Source organism: Branchiostoma floridae, chromosome 6 (assembly GCF_000003815.2).
Source record: "Branchiostoma floridae strain S238N-H82 chromosome 6, Bfl_VNyyK, whole genome shotgun sequence".
NCBI lineage: Eukaryota > Metazoa > Chordata > Leptocardii > Amphioxiformes > Branchiostomatidae > Branchiostoma > Branchiostoma floridae.
This window is the reverse complement of record NC_049984.1, coordinates 3,746,279-3,765,809: the sequence shown is the minus strand read 5'-3', so window position 1 is coordinate 3,765,809 and position 19,531 is coordinate 3,746,279. Positions and strand designations below refer to the sequence as shown.

The 19,531-nt window shown below is 42.3% G+C and overlaps 1 protein-coding gene across 1 annotated transcript; it reads right to left on the bottom strand.

The window, feature by feature from the left end:
• Window positions 1-1,444: 1,444 nt before the first annotated feature.
• Window positions 1,445-16,392, bottom strand: LOC118417807 (interferon regulatory factor 8-like). Its single transcript, XM_035823540.1, has 11 exons — window positions 16,270-16,392; window positions 12,118-12,313; window positions 7,995-8,175; window positions 7,407-7,514; window positions 6,875-6,966; window positions 6,374-6,434; window positions 4,619-4,842; window positions 4,095-4,251; window positions 3,386-3,619; window positions 2,547-2,689; window positions 1,445-1,888 (listed from the first exon to the last, which is right to left on the bottom strand). The coding sequence occupies exons 1-11, from the start codon at window positions 16,296-16,298 to the stop codon at window positions 1,568-1,570; spliced, it is 1,746 nt and encodes a 581-aa protein (XP_035679433.1). The 5' UTR covers window positions 16,299-16,392; the 3' UTR covers window positions 1,445-1,567.
• Window positions 16,393-19,531: the final 3,139 nt, after the last annotated feature.

Sequence of the window (19,531 nt, the reverse complement as noted above, 5' to 3'; positions counted from 1 at the left end):
GGTTGGGATTTTCCTACGGGGATATATGTATAATATACACTAGATAAAAGGACTACACATTTCATAACAAAAGAGACACAACCAATAGTATCAACACTTTATTAATATACTGACCACCAGTCCTGTTTCACAAATCTGTGGACATTTTTTTCTATATAGCTATTCATATTGTTCATCTACAACAAATACCTCATGTGAGTTATGCAAGTATACGCTTAAGTTAATAAAACAAAAACAACTTACACATTCATAGCTACACGCATGGCAAGCTCAAATGTGAAGCAACAAAATGTTACAACCTTCAATATCCATATATACATGTACTTCGTTTTGACACGGTGACATCGATTATTTAGCAAACAATACCAGCTTGCCAATGTCGTGTACGTAAGTACGACGTTCATGATAAAGCCTTGTTTGAGGAGGCTAAGTTATCATACTAAATCTGTGCTGGTGGACTGCTAGCTTTATATGTCAATAGCACAATAGCAAACTAGAACAACACTACATAATTTCCACATCACACAATGATTTTTGATGATACTTTCAATTCATCACTTCGATACAACATCACAAAAGAAATGACATTAGAAAGAATGTGCACATCACAACAATTACATTTCAAAATCACTTCACTTTTAAACAGCGACTATGATACCAAGTAAAGGATATAGACATGACGATATGTGCATGTGGCTAAGAGTTATTTAACATAGCGTGCAATAGCGCATATAGTAATACTAGTAGAGAACATTGTCTCCGTATGTAAACCCTGGCTAGGTCTCCAAGAAACCTTCCAAATCCACGATTCTGCGACGTAAGAGAGGTTTGCGCGCGATCCTGAGTGACTAAAGAGCAATCCTATCGGCCACGACAACCTTGCGTCTGTTCTCACTTTTTGCCGGAGTACCTCTCTCTACTCCTCTACAAAGCCATACTTACATAAATGGACTGTATGGTTAGCCTTCTAAATGCTCGTATTTACAAATATGTCTGGAAACCATGGAACCATATCTATATATATAACTTAGACGGACACCGAAACGTCAGATGCCGTATCTTTGTGAATAAAGATTATCTTTCTTCTTCAGTTATTTATCAATCTGATAAAACTAGTCATCAACCTGATAACATTATCGATAGATGGACCCAATTATCTAACAAAGTGCACTTGATTTTAATCGTGGCGAATATTTGGTCAGGGCTCGAAATACCACCTGCATATGCAGGTTAGTGCAGGTAAAATTGGAGCTGTGCAGGTATTTCTGATGTCTACCTGCACCTAACCTGCACTGGTCCATGTACTGGGTTTTATACATAAATATCCTATGATGTAGGTGCATATGGATTTTTATTAGCTGCATTGGCTGTTACCACCTATAACGTATAAAATAAAAAAATAGCAATGGTTCCTGAACAATTTTAGTATGATCCGTTACTTCCTAAATTCAGAGTGGTGCAGGTAAAATTTGTCTGGTGCAGGTACTAGTAATTTTCAATGTTACCTGCACACCACCAGTGCAGGTATGTATAGAAAAGTATTTCGAGCCCCGTTTAGTATCAGAATCTAGAAGTCCTTGACCTTGACGTATTCCTTCACGTCCGTGGCCAACTTGTCGAACTCGTTCGAGTTGGACACCATGGCGTCGATGCTGCGCAGTGCGTTCTGCGCATCGTGGTCGGTCGCGCCCTTGTCCACGGCCATCATCAGGTGTTGCGCAGTGCGGCTGCGCACGATGACGTAGATGGGCGTATTCTCCAGCGGTACGTCATCGCTCCAGCACTTCCCGAAGCTGAAGATGACCTCGCACTTGGGCTTGGGGCCTCCGCTGTTGCCGTAGGCGCTCAGCTCACGCAGGTAGTTCTGGTAGTCGAACACCGGCACAACCTGGGATGGAAAGACGTAAACTTCAATGAGACAAGCGCCACAAAGCTCTACTGGTGTAATCTCCAACCAGATCCACGGTGGCGTAATGTATAGTATCAAACCCACCGGTATAGTATCAAACACTTCTGTGCCCGGTTGACTCCCTTTGGCCGGCTATACTCCTTGGCCAGCTTTGATACTATCTTATGGCACCGTAGGATCTGCATGGGGATTTGCTGGTGCACACTCAAGCCTATATGCGCCAAATGTTCACCTACTGCAAGCACAGAGCTACCAAGAGCACCAGATTAAGTGCCTCTGATCTCCTTGTGGGCCTCATGCCCTTGAGAGAAGTTTACAGGAGGTCCTAGCCTACTACCACAGGACGTCATAGTAGCGTCTTCTCTTTAATACAACCTCTAGAAGAATGGCGTCACTGTAACAGATCCTAATCGAACGAATTTGCATCTAATGACTTGACGACTTATTATTTGGAACTGTCATATTTTTCATTCATCTATTCGTTGTATCAATTACATTGAGTCATATATGTTGACTAAGAATTTGTAATATTTTCAAATGACCCCTAATACTTCTTCCAACTCGACCTCTATGACAAGCGGCCCTGAAGGCTGAGCAGAGCAAATTCGAGTGTAAATAAAGGCACAAACAAACAAACCTGTTCCCTCTCCAAACGCTCCGCCTGCCCGTTGCGGTTGTCGTTGCTCTTCCAGAAGACTTTGGTCTTGCAGAGGCGGGTGGCAGAGATGTTTCCGTTTTCCGTGGTCAGCACGAGACCCCGCTCCATGTTGTTCAGCAGACCTTTAAAGGAAAGGAAAGAAATGAATGATGAAGAAATGAATGATTCAATAATTATGATGAGGTAAAAAAAGTATTTCGCTGCCACATGCTGACTTGCATACTTTTTGCAGACTTGACTTGACTTGACTTATGTCGGGTGTCGCTCAAATGACAAATGCATAAAATCATTTCTTAGGCAAAATACAGCTTAACATTTATACTAACTATCGACGATGTTTGCATTCTTCAAATCCAAAATACTAAGTAAATAGTTAAAACAGACTTAGAACACATATATTTAAAACAGGTAAGCTGGAGTTTACGTGTACATGTTCCACACAGCAGCTACCGTGTTCAAAGTACGGTTCCTCTCCATTCAGTAGTAGTCCCTACCAGACTGACTACGCTTAGCCTAGCTACTAGGGAGAATTATTTTCCAGGGGAGTTTTGCTACCAGGGTTTGTATTATCGCCCCGGAGGGTGGATGTGACCCTTAGCGTGGACTGACTCTTCTGGTCAATTTGCCTATGTATTTCTGTAGAATTCTACGATCCATACACCAGTAGGAGGCCTGGTGCTGACGGACCGGCAGCACAAACGACCCAGTACAAAATTAAACGGCCAGCAAAGGTGTATCTTAAGCCCCAAAAGAGGGGGAAAAGGCCCAGAAGGCCTGCTATGGAGGCTAGCCCGGTGGACGCTATCAGAAGTACATACCTTGCACCACTTCGTCGTCCTTTTGCCTGTTGGAGGGCTGGCGCGGCGGCAGCAGGATCTGTTCCGCGTCGGCAGGCCCGTACAGGTAAGGGGACAGGTTGGGGTCGACGGTCTGTCTCAGGTTGGGCTGGTTCCGGTCGCCGAACCACAGACGGCAGCCGGTCCTGTTGGTCACGTGATGCTGGAAGACCTTCCCGGCTTTGTAGTAGACGACCTCGATATCCAACTCATGAGCTGGAATAGAAAATATCATCAAAATTCATTAACGATTCTTCTTTTCTGCTTCATAAAGGAGTCTTCTTTCTTGCTTGATACGAACGATTAGAGCTATATATGACTTCGGTTGGGGAGGTAAAAGGCCTTGAAAGAAGAGGGATGGGCTATGAGATAGAACATAAAATATCATCAAAATCCATAAATGATTCTGGCTATGTTTGTTGTTCTCAACTATCTGATAAGACCGGTTAGTGCTACGGCACAGAAACAAGCGTACGTTCACGTTCACGAGTCACTTCATCTCATTACGCCAAACGAATTGACTGAAAAGTTGTTTTTTTCATTCATCTCCAGACACGTGGGTAGCCCCTTCAACTTTAATCGCTTAGGTAGGTTGCCTTTAAATAGCTTATGGGACTACCATTTCCCTGTACCCTTAGATACAAAAACAAGCAAAGTTTGGAAAGTAGTATGTACATCTTTCAACACTTACCCGGATAAATCCTGAGCTCTGGGGCGACTACAGCTGTGGGGACAGTGGGCACCGGTTTGGGCATGACGTCATCGGTCTCCATGTCCTCGTCACACGTGACCTCTGCCCCGACCCCCAGCTGGGTCATGTCAACGTTCGCCAGCTGTTGGGTCTCGATCTGTGGGAAGGTTGGAACAAACTAGAAATTAACACAATGTATGTAAGTCTGTGTAACACAGTCTCTGCTGTCCAGGGCTGCAACTGGCCTGTGCTGTGACTATTTTCAGGAATCGTTGGATCATTTCATCATCTCAGCCCTTGTGGCGTCGCCAAAAATTTTGCTACCAATCTGCAGCTGGCATTGCCTTGTTATGTACTTGTATTTTATATTTGACTTGATTGCAAACAATACACTTGGGTCACGGGAAGCTACTCACACATGAGCACAGATACATCGCATATACACTAAATAACCTAAGAATCTCAAAGAATTGACATGAAATACAGTTGAAAAGATCATAAGATATGATCTATCTTTATCTCACCTTGATGGGCGCGTTAGTGTAGAGCGGTTCCGTGATGACGGCGGGGTTATCAGCGGCGGTTGTGACGTCCATGGGCAAGGAGACCTCCTGTATGGTGAACTCGCCCGACGGACAGAGCCCGGGGACGCCCTGCATACCCTGCAGCAGCTCCTGCATGGTCTGGACCCCGTCCCCGTGGCCGGGCTGGCCCAACATGTCCTGCAGGATCTTCGTTAGGGAGTCCTCTGTGAAATATGGTTTTGAGACTTTTTATTGCGTGTGCAATGAGAATGGAACGATATGATGAAGATTGCGTGCGCAGCCAAAACTGCCCAAAATGACCACGGGTCCTGCAGGATCTTCTGCAGGGAGTCCTCTGTAAAATATGGTTTAAGACCTTTTTTTTATTATCGTCTTCAATTAGTCCTATAGAAGGATTTACGACCTTTATTATTGCATGTGCAGCCAAAACTGCCCAAAAATACCGCTAAGGGGGCTGATAAAATTTGGTGTTTAGGAACAGGTCCTGTAGGATCTTCTGGAGGGAGTCCTCTGTAAAATATGGTTGTAATACCTTTTATTGCGTGTGCAGAAAGGGACGACACTACAAGAACTTACTGCAGGATATTCTTGAGGGAGTCCTCTGCAAAACATGACTTTAAAACGTTTTGTTGTGTGCACAGAAAAGGGAGACACGCGGCAAGAACCTACGGAGCTTACTGGGGGAGTATCGTCTGTAGGGAGTGCTCTATAAAACGCGGTTTTAATTGAAGACCTTTTATTGTGTGTACAGCCAAAACTGCCCAAAAAATCATTAAGGGGCCGATTAAATTTGGTGTTTGGGAACAGGTCCTGTAGGATCTTCTGGAGGGAGTCCTCTGTAAAATATGGTTGTAATACCTTTTATTGCGTGTCTGTTTGTTCAACTGTTTCATTTGGATATCCATTAGTGTTACGTTATACATTGTTTCACTATTCTTCCTGTCCATATAATACAGGTCCTGAAACAAAATCTTTTTTACTGGTTTAGTTCCCAAAGATGTGGACTAAAATAAGTTGTGAGAAACCGAAAAGTCACAATGATTGTCAGTAAATTGTATCTCTAAACGGAAGAATATCAAGAATCGGTGGTAGTTGTCGGGAAACCGTCGAAAACGACGTGATCATGATATGACGACAATGAACAATGTCAGTATAGTTCTAAAATGAAGGTTACATGGCTTTTTAAGAGGAAGTAGAGTCATAGATCTAGACTTTTTTGACAATGATTTTCAATGATTATAGCGGTGAAAGTGAAAGTGTTGATAACAAATTGTTATTGTTGTACCATGAAAGTGAAAGTTCAGTCAGGACTATGAAACTGAAAGAACTGAGACCTATTGACGGTTTCGACTGGCCTCTATGTTAGCCTCCATAGCGGGCTCACTGGGCCTTTTTTTGTGCTGGGTCGGGCTGGCACTAACGACCCAGTACAAAAAGAAAAAGTATATTATGAGCAAAGAAAGGCGAAAAAAGCCCAGAGAGGAGGCTACCTCTACTGTGCTCTTTGGTGAACTTGTTGCAAGCAATTCAAGGACAATGTTGCAAACGCAAGTCCAAACTAAGGCTTTGTTGTAAGCACACATTCCCCCACGTATGGTCAAAGCAAACACTTACATATGAAGCCTATATTTGCAATCACGGGTTTTCTCTCATGGAATATGATACGGACAGACATAGCCATAAACCGAAAAAGTCAGTCCACACTTTTCAGAACATTCCAAGACGACCACTTACCTCGCATAGACGAAGTTGCGGTGTCTCCAAGACTGGGTGTCGTTGTTGTTGATGTGAAGGCCTGCAAGGCGAAAGATATCGGATCAATCTTTTTTCTTGCTGCCGTGAATTTGTCAGGCTAAAAGGTTTTAACCTTTTAACGATACTTTGATAACATGGCAAAGTGATATTAAAAGATCGATGGCAGGACACGTGAAAGCTTTAGAAATTTGCAATAACTCAGAAAATACACAATTAAACAGCATTTTTAATGTTTATGGAAAATGAAATGATATCATTGGACCCGGTAGCACAAGCATTGAGTGCTCAACGAATTTCATCTATTAGATACAAAATAATATTTTTTCACCCTTTGCGCGTTTTGGTATCTTTTGAGTCATACTTTAACATTTGCCATGGCATTCCAAGTGGTTAAACAAATCCAATTTAGCCCACATGTAGCGAGATCGCCGTCTAATAGAAAGGAACCCGCTTCGAAGTCTTCGAAACCTTAGGACTGACCTGTGGCTCGGTGAAAATACGAGGCGGAGAGTTCCCCAGACAGACTCCACTGGTGGTCACCGCTGTGATGATCTGTTGGGACGGGGGTGCAGCTGGAATTAAGAATAAAAAAAGACATTAATAACAAGATATACTAGTAACAGGGATCATTCTTCTGTTACTACTGTACACACCTGTTGGCTACGCATAATGGCTGTGTGTGTCCCGCTTCGAATAGTATAAACAGTATCATGTATTTGCTGGATTCGTACTGTTCTGTATCGATCGCTAATATCTAGACCTCCATGGAAAGAAAATGACACAGGGAATAAATACGAAATGATAAATATGTATAGGCATTATTTATTAAGAATAACTTTTTTTATACCGCGTTTAAATAGTGTTTGAAACCCCGCGTCAAAGTACGTGACTGCCCCGGCTATGTTGGGGTAGACGTTATTTTCTTGCCATTCGTTTACTCGCATTATTCAGTTTTGTTAGTATCCTCAATCTTAATGAAAAAGGCTCACGGATCACATTAAAGGCACCGTACCGAGAGGAGTGACGGCCTCTTCGGGACTTCGGGAATCTTCGTAGCCGTCCGAGCTGTTACCGCTGGACACGCTGCCGGACCGGTGCCTCTGCTTGGCACTGCTCTTGACTGGACACACACACAAAAAAACTGAACATCAATAAACTTGTACATTCAACTTTCTCCATATGCCATAATATTGAGACAAATATAATTCATAAAAGAATGTTCAAAAACTGCTAAAAATTCCCTATAGTAATGCCTGCCTGCCGCTGACCGGGGTGAGTACGGATCATACTAGTACTTGTAGTTCAAATACTGAAAAGCAGAACACCTTAATATTTTCAGAAAAATTAAGACAGGATCGACTATGTCTAAGATATACCGTAACACCATTTCAACCATGTATGTATGAGCAAAAGCATGAGCAAAATAAATTACCTGTCAAGGTAATGTTCCCCAAAAAGCGTACGCACTTTTTCTTATAGTAAATACATGTATGTGAAAAGATATGTCGTCAAGAACAAAATTTGCGCAAAAAAGGCATAAATCGTTATAATGCTCACGTGGTTTGTCCAAGATAGGGAATAGAAGAGAGAGGTTGCTTACTTGGTTTGTCGGAGAAGACGTAGACCTTGTAAGGGTTGATGGGGTCCTCCGGCTGGCTCTCGTTCTTCACCTCGTGGATCTTGGGGTGCTTGTTGAGGGCGCACCGCAGCCTGGTCTTCCACACCGCCGGCTCGGGCTTATCGATCCCCGGCCGAAACTTGCCGGTGTGGACCGCCCATTCCTAGCAAAGAAAACACGTACATAGTCGTTGAAATAGTGGCGTAAAATCTGTCGGTGTGCATCTAGGGTGCCCGGGCCCATTCCTAGCCAAAAAAAACACAGGCATAAACCTTGAAACATTGGAGTAAAATCTGTCAGTGTGTACCACCCATTCCTGTCGCAAAAAGACGTGACATAGACGTTGAAACATTGGAACAAAATCTGTCGGTTAGCAGGGCCAATATTGCTAGCCAAAAAAACACGTACATAGATGTTGAAACATTGGAGTAAAATTTGTGGGTTAGCAGGGTCCATTCCTAGCAAGAACACGTACATAGACTTTGAAACATTGGAGCAAAATCTGTGGGTGTGCTCGGCCCATTCCTAGGAAAAACACATGCATAGAGGTTGGAAAATTCTCGACATTGGAGTTAAATCTGTCGGTGTGCACGGCCCATTCCTGGCGAAAACACATGTGTAGACGTAGAAAAATTGGAGTAAAATTTGTCGGTGTGCAGGGCCCATTCCTAGCTAGAACATGTACATAGATGTTGAAAAATTGGAGTAGAATCTGTCTGTGTGCAGGGCCCATTTCTAGCAAAAGCAAGTACCTTAAGGTACTAAGAAAATTGTCGACGTTGGAGTAAAATCTGTCGCTATAAACAGGCATAAAGATTGGTACAACGCGAGCAAGTGGTGTCGAACCCTTGGCGAAATTTGTCGATGTGTATATGTCTCGCAAGGGATGAAGAGGATAAGTAAGTAAGTAACGGGCATAAACGCGGAATATTGCCGATTAGGCCACTTTATCTGGTCTATTTCTCGCAGCCTGCTTAAACGTTGTAAAATTGGAGTGGAACTTGCCGATATGTGCAAGGCCCATCCCTAGCGATAAACACAAGCATAGACGTTGTAACATTGTCGGTATTGGGGTAAAATCTGTCTGTGTGCACGGCCCATTCGGCCTGTTGCAAAAACACAAGAACACAAATTGGTACAAGCATTGTAACCCCGGGCAAAACTTGCCAGCGTGCACGACCCATTCCTAGCAAAATAACAACAACAACAACACAGGCATAGACGTTAGGACATTGTCGATGCCATTTCCCATCACAAAAACATAGTAAGAAACGTTGAAATAATGTCGATATTGGAACGAAAATTGCCGGTGTGTTTAGCCCGTTCCTGTCAATAAAAATACGGGCAGAAATCCTAGAATATTGTCGATATCGGGGCCACGTTTGCCGACGCCCATTCTTACAAAAGAAACACAGTTATAAAGATTGGTGATTGTGTTTAGCTATTCTTACTCGACAAACACGGGCGAAATGTCGAAAGATTGGTAACATCGTAGCAAAACTTTCATCTGAGCGCCGTCCATTTCTAGCGCGCCGACAATTATACAACCGGAAAACAGCGATACATACCGGTGTCTGCCGCAAAAACACCCGCTTGAATGTTGGAACGACTGGAACATTCTGGTGGACTAAATCTGAACAACGGCGCTTGGGTGGTTTGGCAAAGTTTCGGCGTGATTTTCAAGTTTCGGTGACCAAAACTATAAAACACACGCATGCAACATGTTGCAACATCGCGAATACTGTTGGCAAAAATAACCTTGAATAGCATACACTGTAGTATCTGGCTAGGTCATTTGTCAAAGTTTCGGAGTGATTTTCAAGTTTCGGTGACCAGTTTCACAAAGACACACGCAAATGCATTTTGGAAACGTTTTTCTGTCAGACGAGGCCAAATGACTATAGTTTATGGCTGGGTCACTTGCCAAAGTTTCGGACTGATGTTAAAGTTTCGGTGAGCTTGTTTCGTTGTCTAAAAATACGACCAGAGGGGGCGTATACCTTCTTAGAAGCTCTGTCGTGTTTTTCGATGGTGGTGTAAGTATGTAAGTGGGGGCTGACTAAAGTTTCGGAGGGTTCGGCCGAACTTTCGGTACAACGTCACTCCGAAACTGACCGGTCGCGAAGTTTCGTAAGTAGAGGGGTGACAGGTTCAACGATACATCTACATGCAGGGCTCGAAATACTTTTTTCTGCATACCTGCACTGGTGCAGGGGGCATTGAAAATTACCTGCACCAGACAAATCTTACCTCCACTGAAGTATCGATCATGCTAAAATTGTTCAGGAACAATTGCTATTCTTTTCTTTTATACTTTGTAGGTGGTAACAGTCAATGTGGCTAATAACATGTCAAATACACCTACATTATAGGATATTTAATTAATAAAACCCAGTACATGGACCAGTGCAGGTTAGGTGCAGGTAGACACCAGAAATACCTGCACAGCTCCAATTGTACCTGCACTAACCTGCATATGAGCTCTGATATGTGATCAAAACGTACAATATTTAAATGCTTTCAAATATTCAAATCGACCAAAACATGTTTGACGCACTGTTTACAATTCAACTGATCGCAGATCAGATTTTGCTGCTTTCAAGATGCACACCATTCCTTTGTAACAACTGTACACAAAAACATAATCACGAACACCATACAAAGCTAGCATATATAGTTACTTCAACCTAATAACCTTACTTCAAGATTAATAACAACATTCTATACTGTTTTTGTTTTTTGATACCCTTGCCTTGTACTAAAGTATGGTACACTTGCAGTGGTTGAATCTTTTAAGTGGATAGCCATTTGAGTTGAACTTAAAACCCTCAGTCCCTTTTAATCTGCGTGAACTAGCATGAATAGCACTTCTTATATATTTACATGTACACTATAACACAATATTACCTCGCATGATAGGAAATCTTATATTTATAAGCACGTATATAGTTTAAACATAAACATGCTAATGAAATGCTAATGAAAGCATAACCTTCTTGAAGGTAATTAGTATAGAGAAGGTTAAACGCCAGGCCACAGGTGTCCCTAGTAAACAGGTAATGGGAATTTTGACATAGTTAATCTTCCTTCATCCCAAAAGGCGTTACCGGTCCACTGGGACTGATCCCATTTCACAAACATAAGGTTTTCATGTCAGCTATATCTGATCCTGATACAGTGGGCTACCTGTAGTACTAATGCAAGTACTGAGGGTTCCTTTTTGTTCACACATCTGTAAACTGGTTCTCCACTTATCTATCGCCATTGAACATTAATGTTGTGCAATAGAATGGATCAATTGAGCACTTATTTTAAATGAAGTAGCTTTAGAATCCATGTTTTAGATTAGTGTTAGAAAATGTCACCATATGTACTTTATAACGACGTTTGTACTTAGCCAGATAGGGCATGGATGTACAATAAAGGCTATACTGATGATGATAATAATAATACTCATAAACATTTCTAAAACGAATCAAAAACGTGAGCTATCGAATTTTACAAAATATGACGCCGGGCAAATAAACGTTCAAGCCATAATACCTTGGGGAGGGCAAGTCCCTTCAACAGTTGACCGTAAATGGATCGATTGAGAACATGTCTATAATAAACATTTTAAAAACTAATCAAACAGGTGCTATTGAATATTACAAAATATACAACGGTAAATAAAAGTTAAAGTCATAATACCTTGGCGAGTGCAAGTCCCTTCAACAGCTGACCTTGACTATGATGCCCCTAGATGGCAATATTACCAGGAATAAGGTCAGCTCTACACGGAAGCGTAGTTTAGGGAAGGAACTGCGCAGTTAAGAGTAACCTTTTTAAACGTCCGGACCCAAAACACGCCATGTCCTACCTTAAACAGGTTGATATCGCGATTGTATGGACCAACAAACGCAGACTGAATACGCTGGCTATTATAGTGAGAATGATTTGCCAGAGGAGTTTTGCTACCAGAGGAGTTGGCCGAAGGGGAAACAGGTACCTTAGCGTGGACTGACTCCCCTGCCTTGGCCATTTTCCCGATTTCTTTTGCCGAATTCTACTATCCCCGCACCCCGAAGGAAGGCCTGGTGGAGGCTAAACAAACGCCATGTCCTACCTTAAACAGTTTGGAATCTCTATCCTGGTCGTACTCGTGCTTGCCGGCGTGTTTCCACGGAATCTTGAACTTCTTCTTGTCGGCGTCGAGCCACTCCACGCCCGGGACCTCGCCGCGGTCGATCATGCCGTATAGCCAGGGCCGGAGCCGGTCTCGGGAGTTGTCGGGAACTGCGACGGGCATGGTGGTAGGTTCACTGGGGAAGGGCAGGGGTACAATCATAATTTGTTATTACGAAGTACAGTATGGGCATCTTCTCTGGATAGTTTTACAGAACGCTTGCAGATAGATGTGCAAAAGTTAGGGGTAACGAGTCGTTCAGTGTAATATAACCAGCTGCTGCCGTGCCGTGTGCCTGCGAAGCTGGTGTGTTACGCAGAATTTGAAGTGAAATGAGAAAAATTTTGTACGTTGAAAATTGTCACCGGGTGCTCAACGGTTTCCCTTCAGTGGGAATCATTTGGCCTAATAGCGTTAGTATACTAGTCTATGTTGAGTAGCGCAGCGTTTATTACATTGGGCGATTCTACTTCTGTTTGGTAGGGAATTCAAGGTTGTTTGACGGTCTCGGGAGTTGTAGGGAACTGCGACGGGCATGGTGGTAGATTCAATGGGGAAGGACAGCGGTGAAAATTTTAGTCAATTTGAAGCAAAACTGTGAAAAGCTTTGTTGCTTGCAAATGGTAGCGTTTTAGATAAAGTCTTTATTAGTTTTGTGTCAGCTACAGTGAAGTTGTATATCACTGTCGAATAGGGCAGCCACTACTCCTGACCTAAACAATCAGCTGTTTTCAGTAACAATTTCTTCTCAGTCCCTTCAGAAGGCGCTGAATCCCGGCTTGCCTGTATCTAGTTTTACATGATCATATTCAGTTGCCATAAACATGTACAATTCCACGTCTGGTCACATCCTGAACGGCCTCCATCCAGGGAAATATGGCATAATAGCGTTAGTATATATAGCGCAGCGTTTATCAAATTGGGCGATTCTAGTTCTGTTTAGTTGGGAATTCAAGGTTGTTTGACGTCAGATTCCGTAAGTAACGTATTCCTACATAAAGTGACGAAACATGCTGAGGCCTTGTTTGCGATTGGTTTCTACAACAAGGTTACATGTTGGTCTCTACAGGTTGGGAAGCGGTGCAATTCTCGGTCGCAGTGCTCTACGCCAGTTCGAACTTGTCGTTTCCTTCAGATATGCTTTCCTATTGGTAGGATCTGTACTCTTTGTAATTGTTACGAATCTATGTTCCCGTTTATTCAATCATTTATCAATTTGCGCTTGAACATCCTTAAATGCTTCCGATGATCTGTTTACGCTTGAACAATGCATTACAAGCTATCCTCATATGCTTGCGATGATCTACTAAAGTATTTACGCTTGAACAGTGCATTATATTAGCTATCTTTATATGCTTACTATGATCTGTTTACTATTGAACAGTGCATTATAAGCTATCTTTATATGATTGCTATGATTTTGAGTGAACAGATACAGGCACGCACAAGAGTAACATACTGGACTCCATACAGGGACAGACGCATACGTAAACCTTCAGTAGAATTTACCATGTTTCTCATACAATGTACATTATATGATAGCATTTTGAAAGGACTGACACAGCTGCGGATAAAGCTGTTGTCTTTAATGCTTAGACGTTTTTGCATTTCCATTGCCCATGATATAGCGATAAGAATTACTACGGCTAGGTAGAAGTTTATTGGTATTTATGTCTATGATTTAGGGTCTATGTGTTATCATTAGCTACAGGCGTTCATAGAAATGTACCGGCTAGTATCGTGTCAGCATACGTAAGTAGCATATCTCTTTCCCGATATTTTCAAACAAATAAAATATCATATCGAAACATTGTTGGCAGGAAATATACATAGACAAGATTTATGACTCGTTGAAAGTGTTAAACGTTGTTTCAATGCCCACTAGATCATGCAGGTTTTATAAACTTTGAAGGCCATTTCTTCCATTCGGTCTGCCTGATAGCAATATTAGGGGTCATTAGGGGTAAAAAAAAATCTGCACCAGAAAATGGCACGGTCCGACTTTCAGAGATTTGCCTAGGAGAAGGAACTAGGTTCGACGAAACAAGATGTCTGAGTCGTTTATATACATTCATATACTTGCGAAAGTTTTTTATAAACAGGCTGACTGTAGTGTATTTCTTATATATACATGTTGGAGCAAGGTAACATGGCGATTCGGGATCTCGAGTGTCGCCCCTAGTTTCCACATTACGCTTGCTGTGATTGCATTTTTTCACATTTATGGTCGCAAATCACACTTAAACCAAACAATAGCAACAGATACAAACCCTCTAGCGTTTGATCTTGGTATCGGAAATTGAGTCAGAGATACTGTGGAAAATTTCCAACATGGCGGACCGTGGGGTGAAGATCAGAGGTAGATTATGTTCACATGAAGCCTGGTAATTGAAGCTTTCTCAGCCTTAAGACTTCAAACGTAAGAATCTCAACATAACTCTGCACACAGGGTATAAACAAGCCTCTATTTTGAACATTTGATTATAAAATCGTATGTGTTCGTATACATTCTGTAAAATGTGTTGCACCGGAACTCTTTCGAGTATAAGGCAAGAGCCTAACTCTACGTACTACAAAAAGCCGTTGACAAAATCTAACAGCTCGTATCCTGACAAACAAATAACTCACGAACCAAATATGTGGATCTAAAATACCGATCACTATACAAACTGCTTTATATTTTGTCTGAAAACAGATCGACGATGTTGAATTCATGGCTACATTTCTTGCAAGAAGTATCGTTATAGTTAGAATGGCGTTCGTACGAGTATTCATGTCTTATAGGTGTTCGGTGCACCAAGAAGCGAACAAAAATCACTCGGTATTGCATTTATTTAAAAAAAAAACACGTAGAAAACATGCCAGAATGTTTAACAGTCAAAGTTTGATATTTGTAAACTCGACCGATGCGTTTACGTATTTCACCCCGACGTTGTAGAATATCATGAGGCAGATGTTTTGAAGGGTTCCCTTCCTGGTAGCCGAGGAATGCAAAATCATACAAGCATTTGATCAACCAGCCTCGGGTGAAACTGTATTGCCTCGCTTATTTCCTTCCATATCACATTGAAAACATCGTCGAGAAATTTATTATATATTTATACTGTAGAGCTAGAATGCGACATTGACATGAAACAGAACAAGCAATATAGCAACTACAATGTAATAATGTAGCAACTGTTCTGCCGACAAAATTGTAATTGTTGCTTAAACAACCACCTTTTGAGGCTAAACAACAATTTTACTACGTCAAAACAAACCACTAGTCTGTGGACAAAAAGGAACAAAGTATGACATGTTACATGGACGAAAATGTAAGGCTGTGTTTGAGGGACCCAAAATTGTTAAACATTCAACTTGATTTGCACTGACGCCAACCTCCCTCTCCGTCCATTGTATATACTGCTACTAGTGCTAGGTTTGATCAATTATTATAACACATATATATCTCATCTAAACTTACGTTATATTGATAAGCAAAAATGTCAGTATGAACTTAGAATATATCAAAATTCTACCCTTCAATATTAGAGGACTGGATATCGGTGTGCAACCCTGGCATATGACATATTTTTGGTCCTAGGATTTTAGCGAGCCGATATGACATGTTAATTTGTAGTCAAGAAGGATTCCGGTAGCCTTTTTTTCACCACAACAGCTACGTTTATCACATGACAGATGCACGACCGTCGTGAGTCCTACGCTTTTGCACTTTGCCGTCGTACACCGGTCGTACGGCGATTGTGACTGGGTCCTTGGTCGTGAGATTTGGCGGGAACCAAACGACAACGGACCCGCTGGCGCACAGTGTCGCTCTCCGTGAGCAGAACAAAAGAAAATTGGGGCCTCGCCAGCTTTCCGTACAAGAATCATGCCAAAGACAGCAAAATCAAAGCTCCCCATGTGTAAGCATGCTTTGATTCGAGTTTCTAAGTCTTCTCCTGGGCGTATAGAGTATACATTCTAAAATATGTATATACATTTATATATACGTCCTCTAATCAAAGATGAAAACACCCACTACGTGTGAGTCAACAACACCGAATGCTGCGTCGGCGCACAATTGTACAGAAATGAACAAAAGAAAATTACCGAGCACGAGTTGACCCTCCCGTTGCCATCTTTCTACGCTATTGTTTCGACAAGACGTAAATTTAAGCGTCAAGAGGAGGTGCCGAGACCCGACGTACGGCGTTCTTTTAAACTTAAACGTGAGGAGAAAATATAGGTCACATGAGCGCAGTTTGACCTTTGACCGCAACGGCCGCTTAGGACAAAACAGGAAAACCAACTAAAAAACTAAAAAAGCCAACATAAGAGAAAATTAGAATTCACCATTACCTCACTGGATAATTTGACCAGCCACAAGCCATATTCTTCTCAGTTTTTAACGAAAATGCTTTTCAAAAAGTGTTTCAAGCGCGAGATGTTGACAGAATAGCACTCCGGCCACGTGCTGACAGGTTTGAAGCCTTGCACCAACTGAGGGCCGATATCCTTCTAACTGTTCTCTTCAATGTAAATGTAACTCAATGCAGGGGGCGGAGCATGCAATAAATTACCTAATAGTGAAACTTCTGGAGTCTTCCTCTTTTTAACTATGACACTTTCAAGCTTTTATTCAGACTTTTGCTTGGATGGGCAAGAACAAGTGTGTGAAAGAAACGCATGAGTTTCTGGTATGCAAAGTCGTTTCTTTCGAAAAGTAACGGAATTTATTTTGGCTAAATTCCTTCCCTGAAAAGGTGTTTCGACTTATCGCTTCTAAGTGAACATGAAACAACACGAAACGTTGGGCAGGTGCTTTTTTTTGCTACAGCATTCAAGCAAACCCTTTCATTGCCAGATGTTTTTGGAAGGTTTCGAAGCACTTTTTCAGTGTTCGTTACTTTCCGAAAGTTTCGAAAACACAGCTAAACTTATGTGAATTGCTATGGGAGTCAAGACGGGGAAAAAAATCGCCGGCAGACGATGCACTGATTTAAACATATCTCATTGGCATCCTCAGTAGAGCCCCGCGAAAAGACAGCAGTACAGGGATATGTTGGCGGCGTCGCTTGCGTTCTGAACTGAATTTGTGTTACCCTTAGCTTTCTAACGGAAATATTGTCCAAAACGTACAAGAATGACTAGAAAGACAACAAAACACGCAGCAAAGATAAAATTCGTTCAGCGCTTTGAAATCGGCGCGGCGCGCAGTGACACCGCTAAACGTACCGCAGCTTCAGTTAGATAACGGGAGGGGGCCATACTTCGACAGGGGTCCAAACTTCGTCAGGTTTAAAAAAATTATTGTTGCGGAGAAATGCATAGATGCCTGCACATGAGAAGTACACTAGCTGTAGACTAAACCTTGTTGTAAATAACTACAAAGGCGGGGTATGTGTCGAAGTTAGCAAGTCCCACAGATAACGATTGAAAAACTTGCACAAGTTTGACGCCTTCCGTGCAAGTTGACGAGCGAACGTATCGAGACCATGGCCCGGGAAACTCTTGAATTATTCTTCGCAAAATATGACATGTGAAAAAATACCACCATACATAGAAATGATGTTTATTAGCCTTCAGAAAAATAATACCTGTGTTCTGTTTTGCCTTTAACTGGGTTGGATAAACGGAGCTAAAATGATGCCACAACGTTCACACAGTCGGGGCCCCGCCATTTTACGATCACGCACGCCGGCGGCCGAGCGATGCTCAACACGTTGAACTCAGTCAACCCGTCTTGGCTTCCAGATTTGGCATCTGATGATAATGTTATCAACTACTGGAAAGTACGTAGCGAGCTACGATTTCGTTGGGATTCGTTTAACGTAGGCGCCCACTGATTTCCCCCCGTGGTCGGTTAGTGAAGCAAAACAAGACCTTCCGAACGTGCCACACTGCGGCGCGCGCGTCACTGTCGTTTTTACACGGGCAAAAAAAAGTGTCATAGGACACGCGCCGCGCGTCGAACGTCGTAGGACAAGTCATTTTTTGCCTCGTGTAAATTGGCCTGTGTCGGTGGGGAAATAGTAGAAATTGGACATAGGAAATAAAAATAGACAGATGACACACCAGAGGAACTAGTCTGCCAAGCGACGCTGTTCTATCAAACCTTCGAACACCAACTTCCCAAACATCGCTTGTCCGACAAAGATGACTGTCGCCGCTGAGCTAGTAACGTTAACGTTACCACGTGCATGCTAACTGCTACAAAGTGTAGAGTGGGTACACGAACCGAAGTCAGTCGGTATCATTAACATTTCTGCCCCACTAGCACTGTTTTTACGGATCTGTTCAAAATCGAACAGCTGGAGTTCTATTTGTCCGACTGCTATGATGTTGGACAGGGTCAGTCATTGCGTTTGTCACAAAATTGTTATGCGTAACGTTAGGTGACTCACGAGAGTCATGAACTGGCCTGTCAGATCTATTTTTGATGCCTGCGGATTTCGGAGTACTGATATAGTCTGTAGATAGCCTGATAAATGCAAGTGTCACATATCCCAACCGGGCCCAGACCGGGTTGTTTGCGTGAACGAAAAATGGATTATGTTTTATACACAAGCTGTCATAAGTACGAAAAATGGATTATGTCTTATACACAAGCTGTCATAAGTACGAAAAGTGGATTGTGTTTTATTCACAAGCTGTCATAAGTTCTTTTTATCTAATTTCTTTGTGATATTGACGATTTTATTCATTTTGTGCATTGGGCCCCGTTGAATCAATTCGGCAACTGAAATGGTCGGGCCTCACGATCGCGGTTGTCTGAATATACAATGAATAAATATGCGATGATGAATAGAGACACCATTTAAGGGCAATTACAAGTCTAAGGCAGTTGAAAATGTCGATATGGCGCATTGACTTCGAAATTCAATTTCGATTACTCGAGGTAGAATTACTGAAATATAACAAATGCTACGGTAACTGCTACATTATATATCTTATTACCTGGATGTCTAACCTCCATCGAGGTATCACTTTTATTGCATTGTTCTATATGATATACTGATGAAGAATACTTCTGCATTTAACTTTTCTATTTGTTGTACATGTGGGAAATCATGTGCATTTCTCATGTTTCTGGGCTTGTATTGGAGAGGACAGGTGTCACGTGTTCCATTGTTTGCCCCCAGTACCAGCACCTGTAGGGCTTTGTCATCGACATCGCTTCGGGCGATTTTCCCACTCAGCTAAGGGGTAATTTTACAACGTTAACAAGCTTCGACTTGACGTGCCCCTCTCATTTAGCCTCCACCAGGCCTGCCTATGGGGGTACAGGGATCGTAGAATAAGGCAAAATACGGAAATTGGCCAGAGGTGTCACGTCAGTCCACGCTTAGGTTCATGTTTCCCTAGCCTGGTA